Source organism: Protopterus annectens, chromosome 13.part0 (assembly GCF_019279795.1).
Source record: "Protopterus annectens isolate FY-2018-M chromosome 13.part0, PAN1.0, whole genome shotgun sequence".
Classification (NCBI taxonomy): domain Eukaryota; kingdom Metazoa; phylum Chordata; order Ceratodontiformes; family Protopteridae; genus Protopterus; species Protopterus annectens.
This window is the reverse complement of record NC_056747.1, coordinates 110,399,627-110,424,380: the sequence shown is the minus strand read 5'-3', so window position 1 is coordinate 110,424,380 and position 24,754 is coordinate 110,399,627. Positions and strand designations below refer to the sequence as shown.

General features: G+C 42.0%; 1 protein-coding gene across 1 annotated transcript in view; it reads right to left on the bottom strand.

Moving 5' to 3' along the window:
- LOC122787839 (dedicator of cytokinesis protein 7-like) overlaps positions 1-24,754 on the bottom strand; it is a 4,057,077-nt gene that overhangs the window by 891,317 nt on the left and 3,141,006 nt on the right. Inside the window, exon 29 of the mRNA XM_044054755.1 lies at positions 2,244-2,407. Within this exon, the coding sequence (XP_043910690.1) occupies positions 2,244-2,407 (164 nt within the window). The remainder of the gene's footprint in view (positions 1-2,243; positions 2,408-24,754) is intronic.

Genomic DNA, 24,754 nt, shown 5'->3' with positions numbered 1-24,754 from the left:
ATCAAAAAGTAACAGCTCTGTCTTTAGCAGGAGTTTTGTTTGGAAAAAAAATGATGTGAAGCATTCTAATTCTATGACTTAGGATTTTTTAAAGTAGCAAAGGCTGACTCATTACTTCCTGGTTGCTCCTGCCTGTGGTACTTTTATAAAATTTCCAGTAAAGAGTGAGTCAGTTTGCATTTACTGGAAGCAGACAGCTGAACTGTGCAGTCGCCAACATATTCACTCTATTTGGGTTTGGTATCACGTACTTGCTGCTTACAGACATGGTGCCTTTCTGGCCCAGCTGCTATAAATCTACTTTATTTTTGTAAGGAAGCTGATAGGCTCTATCTAGGGCAGTTATTCCTTATATGAGTTCCAGTGAAAGAGTTCTGTGGACCATGTACCTGCCATCTCTTAGTGCTAATTTTTTATTTATTCGCACATTTATTACTATCTTGCCATCGTGCTCTGAATTTCATTTACAAGGACTGGCAATTTCATTTTTTCACTAAAATGCAGTACAGAGTTCTGAAAGAGACAAGGTACCCTGCTGAGCAAATAGCAAAGTCTTATTAGAAACAAGGCAAACTTCTTTATTAAAAGTAGGTCTTCAAATGGAAATGGAAATTCAGCCCATGCATTTAACATTTACACACTGAAAAATAACCAGTACCTTGCCATATTCTGCACCTCTAACTTCCACTCTAATGTCTTTGCATTAACATTTACACACTGAAAAATAACCAGTACCTTGCCATATTCTGCACCTCTAACTTCCACTCTAATGTCTTTGCATTTACCATTTACACATTGAGAAATAACCAGTACCTTGCCATATTCTGCACCTCTAACTTCCACTCTAATGTCTGCATTAAATCAGGAAGCTCACAGATGCGCAGGAGTATGGCAGATGCGGTCGGTATCTTGCATAGCGTCTTATGCATGAGGTTCGAGGCTGAGTGCATGCAACCACCAAATGGGTGTGTGTGCGTGTGTAAAACACACATTCTGGAATACATTATTGATCTCATATAACAGACAATGATATTATTTACTATGATGTACAGATATGGAGCAAGCAAGTAGGAACACAGAAATCATGCAATGTGATTTACCTAGCAATAGCAGGGAACTTTATGCACACATTTTGTAATTAATGTCAGTCATTTCCGCACAGGAAGCTGACAAGGATAAGGAACTATTAATGATTCCAACGTGCTTAATTTGCATAAATAAATTATGATCTTCACTTGGAAATATTTCAGAGGAGCACATACCAACATTACTATTTATTGGCACAGTTAAGGCATACAAGAAAAGAAAACAAAATCATCAGCTGTATACCAGGGCTATGGCAATCTGTTTTCATTCTCTATGACTGGGAATGATAACTGCACACTGTCATCTGTGACAAGGCCAGAGTCACACTTTCAGGAGTCTTGCTTTACTTTCTCTGATTTCTTGTTTTCTTCACATCTGCGTTCTCCACCTCATTTGATATATACCCCCTCCTTGCAGCTGTCCCTGTACAGGCGTATATCTGAATCCCAGCATGCACAGTGACATTAATTATCTTACTATACCACTAAGAGCCAGCCTGCACCACCAATATTTACGTGCACCAATTTGTATGAATATTTAATGGTCAGAAATGGTGCCCATACAGCATTGTCTGTTGTTCTGAATTGCTAACAGGTATGTCCTCAAAAAGGAGTACTATGGTGTAAACTAATGGGACTGACTGGCCAAATTAAATAAATAACTTTGCTCATATTAATCAACTGAGTATGCTCTCTGCCCTACAACACGGAGAAAAAAAAAGAAAAAAATGCTAACATCAACCTTGGTCAGAATGTAATGGTAATCTGAACTGCAAAACCAGCGACTTTGCTTAATTTACATAAAAGGAATCTGTTCCCTTCTATTTGTTGTAGACTTTAGTCAGTTTGGTGGTTGTACTGCTTTTTGACTGCTGCAAGTGGAATGTACCAACCATTCACTACACTGCTGACAGGAAAAGCAAGCCAAATGAACAGCGAAAATCAACAAACGGTGTGTTTTGTTATTTGTTGCAGCTTCTTGCATGATTATAAAAGCCTTAAAATTAAGGAAATCAACATAAGAAATGTAGCAGACAACAAATTTTAAACATGAAATAATCTCTGGACATTCAAAAGCCTGTTCTGTAGTTAACACAACAGTCACTTTATAATGCTATTTAAACTAGCCCTTCTTTGGGCAGTTATCATAGATATTACCTGTAAAATTACAGAGGTGAGGAAGCTTGTCCATTATCAGTGGTAACAAAAGTAGATACATTGAGGCTATTATTGCTTTGACCTCAGGCTCTGAATATCGAGGGTCAGAGTCATGTGATGCCAGGATCCTTTGAACCATGGTCACAGTTTCTTTCCTGATCACCCTGAAAAGATAAACAAGGGTTTAAAACTATTGTAAATATTATTTAGATGTCTTATGTTGATGGTCTCCACAACTCCAATTTCAACATTTTTATATGAGCACTCAAACATGTGTACACATTTATTACCTAATTTTTGTGAAAAAAAATGAATTTATGTAAGAGTTTCCTAGAAAATATGTTAGCTCGGCAATAAGAAATAAAATTTTTAAAATGAGTCATTTCATATGAGAGCATTCCATACAACAATGGCCAGAAGGAAAAATGGTTATTAAAAGGGTGACGTGTCTTAACTATGGCACTTGTAAATATCTAGTGCTCATTAAAAATGTGGTTGCGTTATTTTCTACAACCTGATCCAGACAGAAGTGATTTTAATTTAAAATCTGATAAGACTTGACAGCACACTGAAGCACACACTAGTACAATCAGACTGCAGTCTAGTATCACTGCTGCATTACTGCACTCTTTTTGATTTATTACTTGACATTCTTTGATATTACTTATTCATATGTCACTATTGTCATCTTCTTGACTTGGGTTGTAGCTAAAAAGGGTTCCATGGATCAGCCCACCTACCTGATTAATAAAGAGAAATAAATAAATCCCTGGACAGGACTGGGACCCGTAACTGTACTAGGGCAGACAAGTTACTGGCTGGAGCATACTGATATAACATTACTACAGTCAAACATTCCAGGTGACAACTATAACAACTCAGATGAACCATGCAGGTTACAGCCATTCACACATATTTCTATTCAGTTTATTCAGTGTATAAAAATATACACATGTGAAAGCAAAGGACGTATAGTACAAAACAGTAACAGTTCACATTTTAACAGCCCACGGTCTTATTGTAGTTTACAAAAGCTTAAATGAAAGATTCAGACAAGAGCAAGCTGAAAATGTCAAATACAGCTTTTCTGAAAAGTATTTTCTGTCTGTTTGCAAACTACTTCCCTTTTCTAGCATATTCTAAAACTAGGGTTTAAATGCTTTTAATAGGAAATGTGCACTCAAGAAAAGCTGCATTAATTTTTTTATTGGCATTATCCGATTTGGTTTGCTCAGTACTGAGAAAAAGCTGTAAAAACACAGCCCATGTATATTAAGAGACAAGATTTCCAGTGAAACATAGCTTAATAAGAAGACATGGAGATGTATCTTCTTGTCTAACTCTACTGACGTTTTAGTGGTATTTAAATCATACATGTAAGACAACAAATAACTCGAATTTTCATGTAAGACAATGATGTTTCTGTCCCCGATGGCTGAACAATTTTTTTCAGACAAATGCCACAAACATTTAAAGACAGTATAAAACATAGGTATATTGCTGGATTTTGATCATACCTCTCAACATTTTATTGCCAGAAATCTGCACACAGCCTAAAATAATGAGGGGGGGGGGTGTGGCAAGGCCCAAAAATAGGGACAGATTTTAAATATTCCTCTTATAAACTTTTAAAGTCACTAGAAACTTGGATTTGTGTTACGATGAATTTCCTGAAGGATATCAAGCGTGAAACACATATGAAACTCAAATGTATGTCATCATTTATTGACTTCAATCCTCAGTGATTTGCCAGAATACCACAGATTTTATGAAAAACAGACGAAAAATATCAGGCAAAAATGTAAACATTCTACAAAACTCTGGACAGTTGAGAGGTATAATTTTCACTTATTGGATTATTTAATCCAATACGATATCTCTTTTTAGAAGATAATGCAGTATAGGCTTATAGGAGATTACTAGGCTACTGGCTCAAGAGCCCTTACAAGCCTAGCCAGTTTTACCCAGATTGTACCCAATTTTTTATCCCTAGGGAAAAGATAATGTTAGAGTAAAGGTTATCAATTCTTTCAGAAACAAGGATCAGCAAGTGGGATTTTGACTATTTTTACAGACTGCCTTTGTCCATAAGAAACATGGGCACCACCCCGGGAATGAATTCATGATTTCCCATCCATTAGTCCAGACTATACTTGAAAAAAGATCAGGGAAGGGATCTGTTTCATGTGAATAGGAAGCCTATTCCAGAGGAAGGGTGATCTCTGGAACACATATCTGTCTCTCCAGCATAATCTATTCATGTCAGAGATCAGGTTTAGATCTTTGGAGCAGATAACCCTCATGCAGTTAATTTTGTGAATATGCAACATTTCCATCAGGGCTGGGTCTGAGACAGTCTTGTAGGTCAAACACGGATCATCCATCAATAATCAGTGGGAAACTGAATGCAGCAATAGGTCTTTAATTGGTTCACATAAGACATCTTGGTTATTCCCTGTAGTTTTTTGGTGAGAAACCTCTGAGGATGCTCCAACTGTTGCAGGTGCCTGATGAGGTACATGTCAAAGGGTGCATTATACTCAATTATTGGTCTGATGAGAGCTGAGTACAGTGGTACTATGACATCCTTACATCTGGATGCCAGGCCCTTACTTATAAGCTGAACCACATAGAAGGATTTCCTCAACAACGTGGATACACTGTGGTCAAAGTTCAGATTACTATCTGAGTACCCAGACTTCTTAGCACTGGGTCCACTCTAAGGGGAGGTGCAATCAATGTTGTAATTTGCAGGGGTATTTGATTTTCCAAAGGGTATTGCTATGCACTTCTTCCCATGCAGTTTGATACCACGGCTCTGACATCAATCATTAGTCTGCATCAGACCTCTCTGTAGGATATCAAAATAGTTTGGGGAGTCAGTGATGGCCCCAACTTGCAGTCATCAGAAGACTTGGTCAGCCAAAGGTCATCTTAATTTACCTTGACATCTGAGAAGTATATTCTAAACAAGAGGGGGCCCAGCACATAGCCCTGTGGTACTCCACTGGTTACTGGATTCTTGCTGGATGTGGATTCCCCCACTTTAACAACATGTCCTATCTGTGAGTCATTTGGCTATCCAGCCACTTGACGTTGTGAAATATGGTTCTAGGTGATTTGGTCATGTTGACTAATGCCTCCAAATAGGCATGGGTATTTTGCCAGTGATAAGTGGAGGGCCCTGGCCTATTCCGATCTAAGCCAGGGACCCATGCTAATGGTGGGAGGGGTGTATGTGTCCTGATTGACCAGTGTGTGCCTGCCATAATGCCTAGCAGCCCTGGATCAATAAGCTACTGGCTGGCCAGTGTCCATTTGCCCAGCTTGGATTACCTGGGATAGCTCTGTTGAGCGAAAGCTGGAAGTAAAACCAATCAACCTGCCAAACCTGAACTAAGAATTGCTACACTCGATGTTAGCTCACTGACAGGATGCAGCTTGGAAGTGGATTACATGATGGTATGGAGGAGGCTGGACATCCTATGTATCCAAGAGATAAGATTGAAGGGGAGTGCAGCAAAGACACTTGGTTTGGGATCTAGAATCTACTACTCAGGAGGATGACAGGCTAGAGATGGTGTGGGAATTGTGTTGCGAGAGAGAGGCTTCAGAAGGCAGTGGGGGATATCATCAAAATTAGTGATGGACTCATAGCTATCAGACTCCAGTGGAATGATCGGGCAGTATTCATACTGTCAGTCTATGCCCCACAGGAGGGGGGTGGTGATAGTGAGGAAAAGAGTGCATTCATGCAGCAGTTGCAGGACCTACTAGCTAAAGCAGGACAACATGAATTGGTGTTGATAATGGGTGACTTGAATGCACATACTGGGATAGAAAGAACAGGATATGAGGACTGCCTGGGTCACCATGAATGGAGCAACAGGAATAAAGAAGGAGAGGCCATTCTATACTTCTATCAAACAAATGGCTTGATCAGTAGCCAACACAGGGTCAGAAAGAGAGACAGTCACAAGATCACATACAAGAGTGGCCAACATGCAACTCAGGTAGACTTCCTCTTGGTGTAGAATTAGTGATTACAAAGACATCCCCAGTTTAATAGTTGACCCACAGCACAAACCACTGGTTGCCACAATCAGCTACAATCAGTGGTCAGAGAGGGCTCTAAGGTCAACAAAGACCACACTGAAGACCTGGAAGTTGACTGGAGAGAAGGTACAACAGTTCAAGGAATTACTCAGGGCTCTAGCCCCCAAGAGGAGAAGGAAATAGGTGGAGTTGAAGAAGAATGGCAGTGCCTCAAAAAAACACGTGTGAGGATACAGAACAGCTATGTGGCCAGGTATGGAAATAAGATACATAAGGAAAGCTGGTGGTGGAATGCAGAAGTCCAGGAAGTCATCAAAAGAACAAATGAGTGCATGGAAAAGTGTGAGATAGAAAAGATAGTCCAGGCTATGAAGGACTAGTGGCTGAGTAACAAAGAAGTTAAAAAAGGAGTTGCAAAGAACAGGGCATCAAAGATACTCTAACAGCTTCCGGAAAGTGACTCAGTCGGTGGCACAAAGAAACTATATCAGATTGCAAGACAAAGGCAGTGATATAAAGAAGATAGTCAGACACCCTTCATAAGAGATGCCAGCAACAACCTGCTCGGCAGATCACATGACATCAAAGGCAGATGGAAGGAATACTTGCAGCAGCTTCTTAATTAAGAAAACCCCACAAAAGCTGTACTACCCCAGACAGAGCCTATGATTAGAGAAGAGGAGCCCACCCTAAGAATAGCACTAAGTAAAATGAAGTCAGGGAAAGCAGCAGGCTCAGATGAGGTCACAGAAGATATGATAAAGATGCTGAGTGAGATGGGGAGGAATGGTTCCTGTACTCATAGCAGTGTGGAGAGAAAGGTGTATCCCAGATGACTGGAGAATAATCATACTTGTGCCAGTGTACAAGAGCAAAGGGGACATCCACAACTGTTGGCAGTACAGGGGTGTCAAATTCCTGTCATATTTCATTAAAGTTCTGTACAAGTGACTGATAAATGGATATGCAGAGTAGTAGAAAGTAAGACGGGAGATTATCAGTTCATGTTCAGATTAGGATGCAGTACAAGTGACTCAATGTTTGCAGTCAGACAGTTGAGAAGAAGCTAGAGATGAGTTAAGAGTCCAACTGGGCATTCCTAAACTTGGAGAAAGCATATGACAAGGTCCCAAGAAAGCTGATTTGGGCAATATTGTGATGGTCTGAAGTCCCAAAAACATTGGTACAATTAGTGCAGGCTACTTTATGTGCAAGGGCCCAGTGACTCAAGTAGAAACAGTGTTCCATCTCACAGAGGGATTCCCAGTGGGAGTGGGTGTACATCAGGGTTCAGCTCTGAGCCCACTGTTGTTCATAGTGGTGATGGATTATATTAACAAACAAATCAGGGGGAACAGATCAACAAAGTCACTGTATGCAGATGATGTGGCATTGCAGGCAGACTCTGAGGAAGAACTTCAGCAAAGGATAGGGGAATGGAATGCAAAACTGAAGGTACATGGGATGAAACTTAAGAACAGACAAGACAGTAGTAATTTTAGCAAATTGGGGAAATCAGAAATAGCTGACAACTGAGATAGAAGGGAAGACAGTAGAACAGGTTAATAGCTTAAAGTATCTGTGAGGGGTGGTTAAGGAGAAGGGAAGTCTGAATGAAGAGATCAAAGCTAGAATCAGAGGGGCTGCAGCCAACTGCCATATAGTCTCAGGTATAGTGTATGACAAAAGAATGCCAAAGAAGCTGAAAAGTAACAGTGTACAAAGCAGAGGTGTGACCAGTACTACTGTATGGTACAAAAAACTTGGGCAGTAAAGGCAGAGCAGGTAAGAACCCTAGACATGATGGAAATGAAGTGCCTGAGATGGGTGGTAGGATGCACACTGTGGAAAAGACAAAGAAATGAGGACATAAGAGCAAAAGCCAAAGTAGCTCCAATCACAGAAAATATCTAAGAGAACAGATTCCTGTGGTTCGGGCACATGTGCAGAAAAGCAGAAGACAATCTTGTGAAGATGATTTGGGACAGACATGAAGAAGGTAAAAGGGAATGAGGGCAACCAGCAAAGAGGTGAACGGACTGTGTAACATCTGTGACAGTCAGGTATGAGTGTCAAAGAAGGCTGGAGTGTGTTCATTGAATAACGAGAGATGGTGACAGTTAACATAACACCCCAACCTCATGTAGAAAATGGGGGAAAGGGGGGACTGATGACGATGATAACCTAGACTTTGAAGACTTGACTAGTTCCCTGATTTGCCTGTTGAGACTTATGAGCTATTTTTTCGCTGTTGTGCTCCCTCCTACTTACGTCCAGACAGGAGTTTCTTCCTTCTGTTGTATAGTCTATTTATGCCAGGGGTCCACCATGGTGGCCTGTTTTTCTGGCTAGACCATTATATGCAGTTGTTTAAGTGGTTGTACAAGGCATTTGTGAATACTTCTGCATAGGCCTCCATATTTTCAGGGTTAGGGGGAGCTTTAAAATTACCTGTGCTATCACTTAATAGGAGATAATTTGCCTTGGAAAAATACTTTAGGGTTTGATCGGAGTACTACTGTTACATTTATTTCAAAGGAGACCGATATATGATCCAGTCTTATCAATGAGGACATTACGTTGGGGGGGCTGCAATGGTCCCCCATGCTTGTGACTACTATGGCAAGGATATTTGAGCTCCAAGTGGGAGTGCAGACCTGCTATTCCAGAACATTTGTATTGACAAAGTCCAGGAATCTCTGAGCCTGAATGTTAGTGGACGTATATGTTTCCCAGTTTAAGGAGGAAAAGTTAAAATTACCCATGAGTAGTGTGCTGCGGTAGTGGTGCTTCGGTAGCGTTGTCGCCTCACAGCAAGACGTTGTCCCGGTCGATTCTCAGCTAGAGTGTCTTCTGTGTGGAGGCATGCATGAATGGGCGTGCCTTCGTTGAAGGTTGTGCGTCAGGGCTGGTAACTCGGCACGTCAAAATCCACTGCCAAACATTAGTGGACCGGAGTTCCGCTGTGGCGACCCCTAACTGGGATAAGCCGAAAGACACAACAACCCATGAGTAGTGTGCTGGGCTGAACGGTAAGTGATTCTAGTAAAGTTGGGTATGTGGAGTGGAATTCATGGTTGGGGGACCTGTAGCTATCGATGATATGGTGGAGGATTTTGCCTGTGGTCAGCTGGACATGGAGTAGCTCAAAAGAGTCATCTTGCCTGGCCAGTCTAGAGCTGTGATCGTTTTTCATGTAAATGGAAACACCTCCTCCACTTGTTTTATTTCCTTTTCAGAAGTGGTCTGAATGTGTGATAGGCATTGTAGCCTTGCACTGCTGAGGTGATTTCCACAGCCTTGAACCACATCTTTGTAACTGCACAGACATCATCATTCTCCAGGGTGAGGAGAGCTTCAAGGGAGTGTAGTTTCTGTTGAGACTCCTAGCACTGAGCAGTAGTACCTTCAGCTTGGCATTTGGAGAAATTGTTACACTGGTAGGTCTGTTGGCTTGGCACTGCCTAAAAAAGTCACTATGGGGTGGCTAATGCCTTGGCTAGTATTAGAAAACCTAGTTACAACAGGTGCAGACCATCTCTGGCAAAGCAACGTGGACTGTTGATCATGTTGTCTCAGGCTGACAAATACTGGATCACCTTGGAATGACACCAGTGGGTAAGCCAATTACTGAAGTCAATCATTTTCTGTTTGTATTGGGGTACCATTCTTGGTAAGGATAGAATGTTGCTCAATACAAGGCTCCTGTGACACATATTCAGAGAGATCCATCATGCATCTCTTCATATAGCCAGGGAGGTATGTCTCAGCTCATTCACACTCACGTGGACTACGACTGAGCCATACTGGTATTTGTGGTTGAGTGACCTAGGTGCTTGCATGATCTGGCAAATCCTGGCCTTGGAAAGGCAACTGACTGTAACCATCTCTTTAACCAAACTGATAAGGGGGCATCCATGTGTCTCACGATGGAATCTCCTATGACCAAGATGTCTGAAAGTGTGGTGTTTCACATTAGGTGCTTGCTTGTGGAGACATTGTGATGTGTATTTTTGTGTGTAGTGGTTGGTGTTGGCATGGTTTTCTTTGCATGTGGTTTCTGAGGGCTGTGTACAGAAGGCTGCTTAGGTTTTGATAGGTTACTTGTGAGTATCTCCACATATGTGGATTTATGTGTTGAGACCTTATTTAGTGAGGGAAATGATGTGCATGTCTAAACAACTTGTTTATCATTTGATTTGTCAGCATGTGAGAGTCATGTCTCAATTTTCATAATGTAACTACATCTCTCACAAACTGTTTATTTTGAAATTAAGTCGTTGTTAGCATGTCCATGTCCACCAGACTGGAGATAACAGGAAAGTACCTCTGCATGGTTTCAGGTTGTTTACTGTGGGTTTAACCAGAGAGAAGAGTGGGGAGATTTAACTGGAGTGGGATGATGACACACGGATGAAGAATGAGTGCTATACTCAGTGTGCACTGCAGCGATCCAACAAGGCAGTGCTGTTCTGCATGCAGTTCAGATGCTCCTAGAGCAGCAGGGAGACTAGGGAAGGTTGCAGAGATAGTTATCCTAGAGCAGCAGGGAGACTAGGGAAGGTTGCAGAGATAGTTATCCTAGAGCAGCAGGGAGACTATGGAAGGTTGCAGAGATAGTTATCCTAGAGCAGCAGGGAGACTAGGGAAGGTTGCAGAGATAGTTATTCAAAGGAAAATGTTTACTTGATAGCGTTTGCAACTACACAGGGCACTGCTAACAACTGCTGCGTAGACAGCAGTTTAGCGCAAACACTGGGCTTATACAGAATCAGAAAAACAAGTTTTACAACACCAAGGCATACAGAGCAATCAGAAAAACATATATATGCTTTCAGCCAGCAGGCCCCAACGTACATAGGTTTGCTACAGCACACTTCTGCCACAACAGTGCAGTCAGAAAACTCTCGATGTAAAATTGCTGGTTTTACAGCTCAAGTGCAATGAAACCACACAACCTAGATACTACTGTCCTGTAAAACTAGCAGACACAATGTAATCAAGTACTACAGTAGCAGTGTAAACAGTTCATCTTTGAAACTCTACTAAAGTGTGAGAAATGTAACAATTAATATAGAATTCTTATGAAATACAGTAAAAATAATCAGTAGACATGCAAAATGACACTTTGTTTCATTCCTTTAGCAGCGGATAGCTTTAACTGCAACAGATTCAGTGTAAATCTCAGGTGAAGTAGCCAAGCCAGGAGCAGCTCTGAGGAACTGATATTAGATTATACAGACCTTTTGGTGCAGATGTGGTAATACAGAATCATTCTTACATTGGGCTGTACTGGTTTTAGAACAAGTGGCTATAAAGAAATTACAAGTCTGATCCTGTTCATGATCTTGCCAAATATTTAAGATGTCTACCTCTTTATCCATCAGTTAGTTTGTTAGTCTTTGTATGGCTTGTTCCCTGTCTGACCATATGCCTATCAAGTTTTTTAACTAGCTTTTTCTCTAAATAAATGGGTACAAGTCTTCCTGACTAGTTATGTGTGCATGTATTTCTCAGACTTCAGGTCTAATTGCCTGTAACATAAGTCACATTGTGTCCGATGCCTTCTGATGTCATAGTAGTTCATGCATTAATCCCCAAATGATAGGATCAAGACTAAGTCACACTCATAGGCTCATGCCTTATTTATGGAGGGTAACACAAAAACACAACTCTGCTGTGCATGATGTAATGTTACATTTACACTGTGCACTTAGCAGCTGTATTCAGACACTGAGAAGGAATAACAGGAGAGCACATCTGCAGAGGTCTTCGGTTACTTGGAATCCTGTTGATGAATAAACAAGAGTCAGAAAATCCAACCATCCATTTCCAGTAAATGCTTTACCCATTTCACCAATTCAGGATCATAAGTACTTGTGTCTGGTGCCTCTTCCAGCAAGCAGCATAAGGGAGTAACAACCCTGCATGGGATACCAGTCAGTTACCAAGCAGACACATGAATACATGCTATTATACAACCACAACTTTTGGTCACATACAACACTGTGGAACGTTCCCAAAAGTAATTAGATAAATTTGCAGCAGGAAACCCAAATGGCAATTTATCAGTTCACCTACCTACATCACTTTTAGATGTGTGAGACTAGGGGCCCAAACTAAAATTCACATAGCCAAGGGAGAACAAACAAATTTCATAAGGAAATATACCCAGCCAGGAACCTAACTGTAGAACCTATCTTGCAAATTTGCTCTGCATCACAAATCCTTTTTTTTTTTAATAATCCTTGGTTGTTCTTAATTCAGAAAGTTCAGGTTGATTTTATTTCCAGGACAAGTAACAGCATGCATAAGCAGCATTTTTATAATAATTTTATTAATGTGATCTTTTGGCATCCTTAAAGAAATTTCCATTTTGTCCTACCATTTAGTATAATTACATTTTTCTGTTTAACAAATGTAAACGATCGATCCTGATGAATTGCAGCCATCTCCTAGAGTCCCCCCCAAAAAAATGTTTTACTAAGCAAGTAAGCCATGAACAAAAAATGACAAATGCCACTTCCAACGTAGGGAGGATTCAGAAGAACTGATAGGATCACCTCCCATTCAAATAGAGAAAGGGAAGCTTCGATGGCTCTGGAACTACATGGGAGTGAGTGACCAAGTAGGCACCCAAAGCAAGGTGCTGTGAGGTTGCTGCACTTCTTGGGCTCCAATGTGGAAACCAGACCCTCCCCAACCCTATGCCCTATCTCATATTGCTGTCCCCACTCAGATACTGCCAGGCATCACTGCATGAGGAGAAGGGCATGTACTAATCTGAGATGATGTCATGGATGACAGACATGTATAAGGGAGTCTCACAAAGTGAGAGAACATGGGGGGCTAGTATGTAATGAGAAAAAAACCTTTGTTTCTTAATAAGTTAAATGGGCTGAAATTAAAGCTGCTGGAGGGCAACAGATAAGAACAAAAGTTCAATTATGCTCAAGTATATCTGTATGTAGTTTTTGTATAACACGTTACGGTTTATTTATTTTATTTTACATTTGTTAACCGGGTAGAGTCCAGCTGGGCAAGTAGCCCGTTTTCAGAGGAGACCCGGGAAGATAAAGCTCCACAATAATAGTACAAAAAAGTTTACCAAAAAAAAATTTAAAAGATTTACAAACAATATACAAAAAGTCTGACAGTTATATATTGTTATTCATTTTAAGAAATCCCATTTCATGCCTGCACATAGGTTGTGCTTGATTTCTGTAACCTTTAAAGAAACAAAAATTATGAGTCCAAGATGAACGATTAAATGTGGTATATATGTGCAAACAAGGAATGATGTGTTTTCTAATGGGCTGGGAGACAAAATGTGAGGAGAGATGCTGGATACACAAGGAAAAGATTAATGACTAAGTTTTGGAGCAGAAGAAAAGTGATCCTCAGAAAAACTTTACATACCTTAAATTATGTCAGGGAAAATGTTTAATCCCACATAGAAATCTGAGAAGGCCCGCAGAAGAACTTTGAAAGAAGAAGAATAGCTCAATCCCTAATGAAAAAAACTTCTGAAACAAAATCTGTTGTAGAATCTACAGAAGTGAGGTAGCAGCCTAGTCCATCATCTGTCACATGCAAGGAAAACCAAAATCATTCTATTATTTGCCGTCAGTGAAGACAGAATGGTGTGTACTATGTGTGCTGATTAAGGGAGGTGGGGGATGTCACTGACAACTCCTGGAACTTGAGAAGACAAGCTGTGGGACTGAGGGAATATAGGTCTGTGTAAAATTTATTCAAGAGATGTAGATGCAAGGACTTCTCCATAATGAAGGGTAGGAGTAGTGGTGGCCACACCTGTCAGTGCCATAATGGATTACACTTTGAGGAGTCTAGCATTCTGGATGAACCTCATCCCCTGGGGGATGAATCAGGGGTATATATTTGCTGTATCTGGCACTGTTTGCAGATGCAAGCATGTCACAGTGTGGATTTTCCCATAGGTGAAACAATTTGTAGGTGACTGGGTGACTGAGAGATCACCTGTGATGAATTATTTGTCAGTAGCTTATTTTTGTCCACAAGGGAAATGGTCTTCCTGGAATGTAACTGGCCAGCAGAAAGTGACTGGACTGGATGCACCAATACCAGATTATGACAGTTTCCTGACATAACGGACAAGACTGCATCTCTTCTGCTTGTTAAATATACCAAACTGCTGCCATGTTGTATGAAAGAATGGTAATAACACCCCAAGAGAGAGAGTTATGATGTGTTGAGATTGTAAGTAAGACAACCCTCATCTCCTAAGATACTAATCATCAAGGTCCCAAAACTCCACTTCTGGAAGAATAGTCCCTGTTGTCCAATATGTACCTCAGATTTTCTGAAGTGCTGGGACAACTAGAAATCCTAAAACTGGATAGTACAAAGAAGTGCATCAGGTCCCATTCGGTTGAGGTGTTCCTACCTCACCTCCCCCTGAAAGGCTTGTAAAAGCATATAGGGTTATTCCGGGAATACCAACAAGTACAGAAGACTTTCCCCACCACAGAACTTGTTTTAATAAGGTGTTCCTACCTCACCTTCCCCTGAAAGGCTTGTAAAAGCATATAGGGTTATTCCGGGAATACCAACAAGTACAGAAGACTTTCCCCACCACAGAACTTGTTTTAATAAGGTCAATATCCACTAAAATATCTTGCCACCTGTAAACCTAACAATCTGGGTCCAAAAAAGCACTGGAGAATGTCCCCATAACTCCCACTTGTAATCTATTTATGCTGATAAGCATTAGGTTGGAAGGGTTAGACTTTCCTGTAGCCTTCTTTCTTCCCCAATTAAAGTAAAAACAGTGTGCTTTTTACTGTTCAACAGACGAGCGTAGTGTGCTCTGCACCTCGAAACAGTGCATTTCTCAATAAACTAAGTGAAATAAGCGTGCTACAAAAGGGAATTGGAAAACAATTTTTTAAGACTCATAAGCAACTTAAAAATTAATCTTATGAAGGATGGAGACATCCACCCCAACCCTGGCCCATCCACAACAGTAGACCCAAGCACACCATCTAACAACCCAACTTGTACTACCCAAATTGATAGACTTCCAAACTCATTTTTGGTCTGTCATCTCAACATCAGAAGCCTAAACAACAAGATTCATAGCCTACATGGACTCTTAGCTGTTCACTCCCCCGATATCCTCTGCCTCACAGAAACCTGGCTAAAACCAATAACCAAAGACAATGAAATAACCCCCCACAGTATAACATCCTTAGACTGGACTGGATCTCCAGGAAAGGTGGTGGGGTAGCTGTACTATACAAGTCTACCCTAACAATAAAAATTGACACCCAACAGCCACCCCAGTTTGGCAATGCAGAAATTCTCATCACCAAACTAATAATAAAAAAAATAAATAAATGCAGATACATTGTCTGCATTTATATTCCACCCGGCAAGAATGATAATACCTTACATGAATGAAAATATCATTTGAATGAAAATATCTTACAATGGCTAGCTTCTAACTATCCCCAGGAAACCATTGTCTTGAGGGACTTTAACATTGATTGGAACACCTGTTCAGCTGAAACTCTCTCCACCTATTTAAACCTCCATATGTTTACTCAGATCATTGCCACCCCCACCAGATTTAGCAAAAATAGAGTCAAAGATAGTATCCTTGATTGGATACTTATTAACAGCCACCCCCAAAAATACAAGTCAGGTACATTACCTGATGATCTAAGTGATCACTGCCTTACCTACATTATTAGGCTCAAAGCAGACATTCCCAACCAGCCCACCTGCAAAACTATAAGAAACGTCTGGAACTTTAACCTTGACAACTTCCAAAATGAACTCAAAGCATCTAACTGGAACGTCTTGAAATGACTCTGATCACAAGAAGCAGCTGAGTACTTCAACACCAGATTTCTGGTGATCCTTAACCACCATGCTCTTACCCATACCATCCATGTAAAAGCCACAGTTGCACCATGGCTATCTAAAGAAACAAAAAACAAAATTAAACTAAGAAACAACGTCTGGGCCAGGTGGCACATTACCAAAGCCCCTATGGACCAAGTAAGATACCAGCAGCTAAGGAACCAGACCAAAAAATCTGTCATTCTAGACAAAAAAAAAAAAATCACTGCACCCTCCTACAATAAAAATATCAGCAAAAACCTCAAAAGTTCTGGGCTGGTATTAACAATCTTCTCCACCCAGGCCGAACCGCCACTCCTACCCCATAAGCTACCCTTGATAAATCCCCTGTAGAAATTGCAAACAGCTTCAACTCCTTCTTTACTGAAACTATCCAGTCTCTAGCTACCCATCTCACTCCATCGGACACAAACACCAGCTCTGGCCCATCTAGCCCTGATCCACCCAGCACCCAACCCACCTTTACCTTTCAAACCATACTTACCAACCTGATCTGCACCTTACTCAAAAAGCTAAAACCTACTACACTAGCCGCAGACCACCTCCCAACTGAATATCTTAAAAAGCAGCTGATGCCATAGCACTTCCCATTTCTATTCTGATCAACAGATCCATCTCAGAAGGATCCATCCCAGCAATATGGAAAATATCATGTTATACCTCTCCATAAAAGAGGAAGTTCCACAGAATTACCTAACTTTAGACCTATAGCCATTCTTTCACCACTAGCTAAAATCATGGAAAGATGCATACACAAACAAATCATGCACTTTCTTATTCAAAACAGAAAGCTCGCCGACTCTTAGCACGGCTTTAGGCCACAGTACCACCACGGCTCTTCTATATTTCTCTAATGTCATCAATTGTCATCATAACAACAACAAACTATCTTCAGCACTCTTCCTAAATCTCTCAAAAGCTTCCAATATGGTCTACCATTAGCTACTGCTCAATACTCTACAAACCATCGGTTTAGACCAACATGCGATGCAATGGTTTCACTCCTACCTAAACGGTAGACAGCAGGCTGTCTTATGGCAGAGCAAGCTGTCATCCCAACTTCCTCTAACCCTAGGTGTCCCACAAGGGTCCATAATAGGTCCCCTTCTTTTCTATATCTTTATCAATGATCTGCACACCACCATCCCAGGAGCCACCTGCATCCAATATGCAGATGACTCAATGCTAATATGCTCCGCCTCCTCTCCTACACAACTTCTAACCCTTACCCAGACCACTTTCAGCACGGTAGAAACATGGTTAGCTAATCACCACCTGCTTCTAAATCCTAACAAAATCAAGCTACTGCTTTTCTCCCTTAACCGTAGAATTTCTTCACCTTCCTTCAACATCAAATCTAGCAATGACACCATTATCTCCCCTGACGACCATACAAATCTTCTAGGAATAATCATAGACAAGCTTAAATTTGCTAAACATGTCAATCACACTATTAAGTCCGTCAACAAAAAACTTGGCTCCCTGTACAGAGCCAAACCTTTCCTCACCCCCCCCCCAGCTAGGGTAGGTATTGCAAGATCACACCTCCTCTCTACCCTTATGTATGCCTCCCCTGTACTCACCAACCTATCCAAAACCAATCTCAACAAATTATCAGGATGTTACAATCATATAGCCAGATTCACTACTGCCATGGCCTTTAGGACCCACCATTGCCAGAACCTCAAAGCACTAGGATAGCTAGGGTATCCTACCCTTCTACAGTTCAACCAGCTTATAGTAGCACATAAAATACTCCATCAACCTGATAACACCCCTGCCCTCAAAAATATTCTCACCCCTCATAGTGCCCCCAGGCCAATATGCTCAGCTGGTAAACTAATGATACTGACCCAAAAATCCAACAACTCTGCGGGCGATGCTATATTTGCCAACTCAACCAGTAAAATCTGGAATCTACTCCCTTCTACCGTAACCAAGGAAACCTCACTACCCCTATTTAAAAGAGAACTCAAAAAATACCTCACATCTCATTGGCTGTACTCTTGTTCTAAACCTGACTAACAACTTCACTAATACATGTCTTGCTACCCAACCTGCTGTTTAGCCAAGTATCTATGCCTCATAACATTTGAATGTCTAAGCATTGTGAATTATGAGATCTGATTGTATTCTATGTTCACATTTTCTGATACGTCTTTGCCAATCAGATGCAAGTCTGCACATTGTGTATACTGATATCTGTCTGTATTCTTTCTCTATATTTTTCTAAACATGTCTGCCTGAGTTTATCACTCAGTGATGTATGTACTGTCTCTTTTTTGGTATGTGGAGCTTTTCTCCCCGGGCCTCCGCTGAAAATGGACATATATCGAGTAGGACTATCTCGGTCAACAAATGTAAAATAAAATAAAATAAATAAATAATGTTATCTCCATGGTGAGTCTTGCAGCAATTTTCCCTCCCTGCAATAACATGCATGTACCTTCAATGTCTTTTGGTAGCAGCCTATGCCAGACAAAACAGCTCCTCTGAAGGCATTACAAGGAAGGTGCATCATAAAGTTTGTCATGTTAGATGTGGCTGATGCTTAGGAGAGTAGATTATCCTTAACTGCTACATATAGCACACTCACAACAGCCTCATACATTTTGTACACTACATCTTACTCAAAATTCACCTTGTATGGGGCACAGTTCAATGCCTGCATTTCAAATGTAGAGGATATGAACACATTCTTCCCAAACGTGTCCATCACTCTAGATTCTTTGTTTTTGGGATAGACAGCAGAGCTCTTGGTAACTGGAAACATTTTTTAAGGGTCAATGCTGATATCACCACCCCATACTTAGATATCTCAGCCCATGCTGGTCAGTTTCTATCCAGCTGGGGTATGTGGTCAGCCTATTTCAGAACCAAGGTCACCTGGGCTGGGGTTTTCCCCATGAAATTTTGGTGGCATATTTTATGATGATCAGGATCTTTCTCTGCAGGAAGGTATGGGGGTCAATGAAGGTACTGAAGTATATGTACTTGGAGGGGTCCCAGAGGAACCGCAGTGCCTCTATTCTACTAGCTGATTGCAAAGTGGAAAACAACCTCACTACAAGTACAGTAGGAGGCAAAGGATTTTTCACAGGAGGTGGTGTATAAGTTGTTGACAAAAACCAGGGCAGGTTAGTAGTAACCTGGGCTGAATCCTATAATTGCCATCAAAACCTGTATGAACTCCGAGGCCATTGACTGAATACCTTTATGCTTGGTAGCTCTGCACTAATAGCAATGCCAAAAAGTTAGGCAATGACATTGACCCCAAGAAACTTCCACCGGACATCAAAACAAGGGACATAACTGAGGTCAACAGAACAGAAACTGAGTCTAATCCTAGTTGTATTAAGCAATAACTCCATGACTACATCCACACTGACCTATGTTCAAGTGTAGCATGAGAGCCAAAATGACTGGGTGGGGTGATGGGAGTCTACAGCCGAATGCAGCTCACCCATCTTTGGTAGACAGAGGGGGTACTGACCTCTGGCTTTGCTGACAGCTGCTGGACAGCAGATGTATTACCAGCAGCAATGGATCTAATCACCCTCGGACTGCAGACAATACCTTCTTCCTTCTTTCCAGGGACAGCTGTGCAGGAGTACTTGTGTCCTCCACACATGAAACAGTAACTGCAAAGCTCACATGCATAGTAGGTCTTGGTCCACCTGACTGATGGACTGGCCCACTTATTACCTCCCAACTCTCATCCCCAACAATGGTCAGGAAATGTGTGGCGAGATCTGGGAACTGAATGGACTCTTGCCCCAGGGAGAGGAATGGCTCAGTCACTGTTACAGCTTTATAGGTTCATAGGTTCATAGGTTCATAGGTTCATACTAGGCTATCTGCCCAAGGGCATTTACAAGCCTAGCCCATAGTTTTGTGGCTTACGCCACCCCTTTAGTATGGGGAACTATACCCATTATTTTGCTGTGCCTCTGTCGAGCAGTGACACTGAGGTAATCCCTGGGGTATATCTGCGATCTCCCATCCATTGGTCAAGATTTCTCTTGAACAAGGCCAGCGAGGTGCTCTGCCTCACATATACCGGGATTTTGTTCCACAGCATAGGGAGTCTTTGGGTGATGAATCTATCCCTCCAGCACGTCCTATTAATAGCCGTGTCGAGGTTTAAGTCTCCGCCTTTGTGGCTCTGATGGATCTAGATTTTTTGAGGTGAAGCATATTCATCAAATCTGGGTTTGACATGGCCTTGTATGTTAGGCAAAGGTCACCTCTGAGCAAGCGGTGGCGACTGAATAGAGCTGGAGTTCTTTCAGTCGGGCAGCATAGGACAGATTTTGAGACCCTTTATCCTTTTGGTGAGGAACTTTTGTGGCTTCTCCAGCTGCTGCAAGTGTCGGGTCAGATACATTCCGAATGGGGCATTGTACTCAATCATTGGTCTGATGAGTGATGAGTAGAGGGAGACAATGACCTCCCTTGATCTAGATGAGAATCCCTTCATGATAAGGTGGGCAATGTAGAAGGTCTTCCTAACTACTTTAGCTACATGGGTGTCGAATGACAGACTACTATCAACCTGGGTCCCCAGGTCCCTGATAACTTCTTCTGTGCTCAGTGGATTGCCACCTATTTGGTAGCTAGGGGTAACCTTGTTTTTCCCGAAGGGTATGACTATGCATTTTTTGGCATTTAACTTTAGGCCATGGCTCTGGCACCAGTTATCCGTTTCTGTGAGACCCTTCTGAAGGATATCTGTGTCAGATGTGTTTTCTACTATGGCGCCCAGTTTGCAGTCATCTGCAAACTTTGTCAGCCATAACCCTCCTGTGTTTGCTTGTACTTCAGAGAAGTAGATGCCAAACAAGAGTGGGCCTAGGACTGAGCCCTGTGGGACACCACTTGTGACAGGCTTTGAGTCTGACATGGCGCCAGCAACTCTGACCCTGTGGGTTCTGTCACTCAGCCAGTTTGCAACCCATCTTGTGATGTATGGGTTAATATTTAAGCTGATGAGTTTTTCAATGATACCCGAGTGGGGTATTGTATCGAAGGCCTTCGCCAGATCGAGGTAGGCTGTATGGACTGCCTTTCCTCATCAATGGCTTTGGTGACTGCTTTGAAAAAGTCAACCAAGTTTAAAAGGCATGATCTGCCTTTGACAAAGCCAAACTGGGTTGGATCCAAAGTCTGCAAATTCCCTATGTCTTTATTTATGAGGTCCATTATGATCCTCTCCATGGCTTTGCAGATAAGGCTTGTCAAGCTAATGGGGCGGTAATTTCCAGGGTCGGTGGAGGCACCGCCTTTGTGAAGTGGGACCACAGTTGCAGTGCGCCACTCCCTGGGTACGTATCCAGAGGTAAGGCTCTGATTAAACAGCTGTCCTAGCTGTGGGTTTAATTCCTCATTGAGTTCGTGGAGCACACAGCCGGGGACACCATCAGGTCCCATGGATGCTGTGTTTTTTGCTTTGGAGAGAGCAGTTCTCACTTGGGCGTTGGAGATGTTTGGGGGGCTGCAATCATTTGGTATAGATATCTCTCCTTTTGGGGAGAGAAGTTTGCACTGAACCTGTCAGCCAGTATGTTGGCAATGTCCGTAGGATCAGTAATCTTCACATCATTTTGAACTAGTTCTGAGCATATCTGGGAGTTTCCTCCCAGGTTTCTAACATAGCTAAAGAAGGCCTTATGATTGTCTTTTGAGTCTTTAGCTATTTTTCTCTCAAAATTTGCTTTGGATGATTTTATGAGAGCTCTTAGTTTTTTACTTATAGTGATCAAGGGTGTCTTACCTTTTAAGGATTTTGCTCTATCTTGTAGTAGCTTCCTCCTTTTGTTGTAGAGTTTGTTTATGGCTGGGGTCCACCAGACTGGACGCTTGCCTTTGGTACAGAGAGTCTTTGTTTTGCTTGGGATTGCCTTATCCATGCAGTCCTGCAGGTGCTGGTAGAAGGCATTTGTAAGTGATTCAGCGGCATGTGTACTGTTTTCCGCTGACTCGGGGGCCTTAAAGGAGACCACACTAGTCTTTAGAATTGTGAAGTCAGCTTTCGAGAAGTTCTTTACTGTGGCCTTTTTTATTTCAGGTGGGGGTGGGATGAGGACCTCCAGCGAGATTAGTTTGTGATCTGATCTCACCAGTGAGGGGTATACTTCCGGTGTTGAACATTGTGCTCCCATGTTCGTGATGATGAGGTCAAGTATGTTATCTCCTCTTGTGGGGATGGTAACTAGTTGTTCCATGGCATTTGAGTTTATGAATTCCAGGAACTTTTGGGCTAGGGTGTTTGGGCTTGAGTAGTGTTCCCAGTCTATATTAGGGTAGTTGAAGTCACCTAATATGATGGTGTTTGGTGATACATTTATCCCCTCTAGTGTTTTCAGGAAGGCCATGTGAGGTTCCTGAGTTTGTGAGGGTGGCCTGTAACATGCTACAATTTGCAGAGCAGTCTTGCCTATGGTTAATTGCACCTGGATGGTCTCTGATGCATCGTGCGTTGCAACCAGTCTTGAGGTGTGGGAGTCCTTGATGAATATGGATACAACCCCTCCTTTCTTGGTATTGTCCGGATTTTGGGGCCGGAAAGCATGATATGAGGTAAAACCTGATAGTGCTGGGGTGCTCTCAGGAGCCTTGAACCAGGTTTCTGTCACAGCACAGACATCGATGTTCTCCATACTGAGAAGGGCCTCGAGTGCGTGCATTTTGAGATTCAGACTTCTGGCATTGAGCAGCATTACCCTTAGTTTTTTCCTTTTTGTGTTCTAGGGTGGTAGGTTTAGAATTTGAGCCTTGCCTAAAAAGGCACTATGGGGTGGCAAGAGCCTTTGCCAATATCCGGAATCCCAGGGTGACAGGTGCAAGCCGTCCCTTGAGCAGCGTGGCTTGTCCAGCATGTCATCCCAGGCAGACAGACACTGGATCCCCTTTGAATGACACCAGAATTTAAGCCAATTATTAAAGCTGATCATCTTATCACTGTATTGTGGCATCATTCTAGGTGAAGGTAGGATACTGCTCAAGGTCAGGGTCATACCTGCCTGGGCTACATAATCAGAGAGCTCCTCGATGTCTCTTTTCATGTAGTCCAAGGAGGTACGTCTCAGGTCGTTTACACCAGCGTGGACAATGACTGAGTCGTATTTGTACCTGCTGTTGAGAGACCTGAGTGCTTGCGTTATGTGGCGGATTCTAGCGCCCGACAGGCAGCTTACTGTGACCTTCTCCTTACTCAGCCTTACTTTAGGGGTTCTAATGAGCCCCCAAGCAGAAAAGGAATAGGTTATTGGACTCTGTCCCTGCATACAGTTACAGCCCTGGAGCACCCTGTGAGCAGATGGGCTGGTGATACCTTCAAAGGCCAAGTAGTTAGTACTCAGGACAGAGAATTAATAATTTTGTTGGAAGATCCAATCTGACCTATGTTCAACTACCCATTCTAAAGACTTAAACCTTGCATGTGATATAAATAGGACCTGATGGAGACACAGGTATGTATCCCAGAGACTAACTCTTCTCTGGAACAGGCTCCCATCCATGAACAGGAAATTCATGGTTTGGCACCTATGTCTCTACTGGACACAGGCAGCCAGTAAATGGTTCATCTCCAAGGGCCCTGCATGTAAATATTTAATCTCTCAAGCACCTGCTTATACTTATCAAGGGTATCAAAAATTGTCAGACATTTGGTATGCATGGCTAGGCTTAAAATGACCCTTGTGGTCATTAGCCTAGTGCACACCTATGATGATTAGGGAGACATCAGGGATTCAGAAAACCAGCAGGAAAAAAAAAGAGCAAAGAATGAACACTGACTGTTGTTGATGCAGAGGGGTAACCTAGCACAGAAGTACTTTTTACTGAGCCATATGGTATTGAAACACCTTAGGGAATAGAGCAGCAACATTATGTTCAAAGTTAGTGAAAAGTATATAAGTACCAAGGGAGCTGTTGGGAAAGCCAGTCTGTGCAGCTTATACAAAGTGAAGGGAAAGCAAACCCTAGTCTCCATCTCTTGAGCCCTCAACATGATCTCTGTCATAATCAATGCGGGGGGGGGGGGGGGGCAGTCTGGCTGTAGCTGGCCTAGATTTGTCTAATGCAGGGAAAGAACCCTCTCTGCAGACTCCACAAAATCAAGAGTTTCACAGCTTGTCTTGAATCATTAGTTTTAACAGTTCTCTTTCATAGTGACATTGTTTCAACCATTTCTACTGGAAAGAGACATGAAAATCAGTAGACTAAAGCACAAAAAGTTTTTCTGTATTTCAGGTTGGGCAGAAGTAACTCCTACTACATCAGTTTTGGGGAAAGCATGCAAGAGTCAGAAGGATCACCTGAGCCTCTGGAGAATAAAGATAAGCTCAGGCAGATAGAGTGTCAGGGGATTGTTTTCTATTCTTTTAATTTCCATTTAGAAAATGCATAATAAATTGGCCATTTATAGATACTGTGCTTGTCCCTGAGGTAATAAGAACATCTGGTATGTCTGTCTTTAGAGGCACATGATCAGAACAAGTACTCCAATGTCTTATAAGTGAAGCAAAATAGGCCAAGGCCCAGAC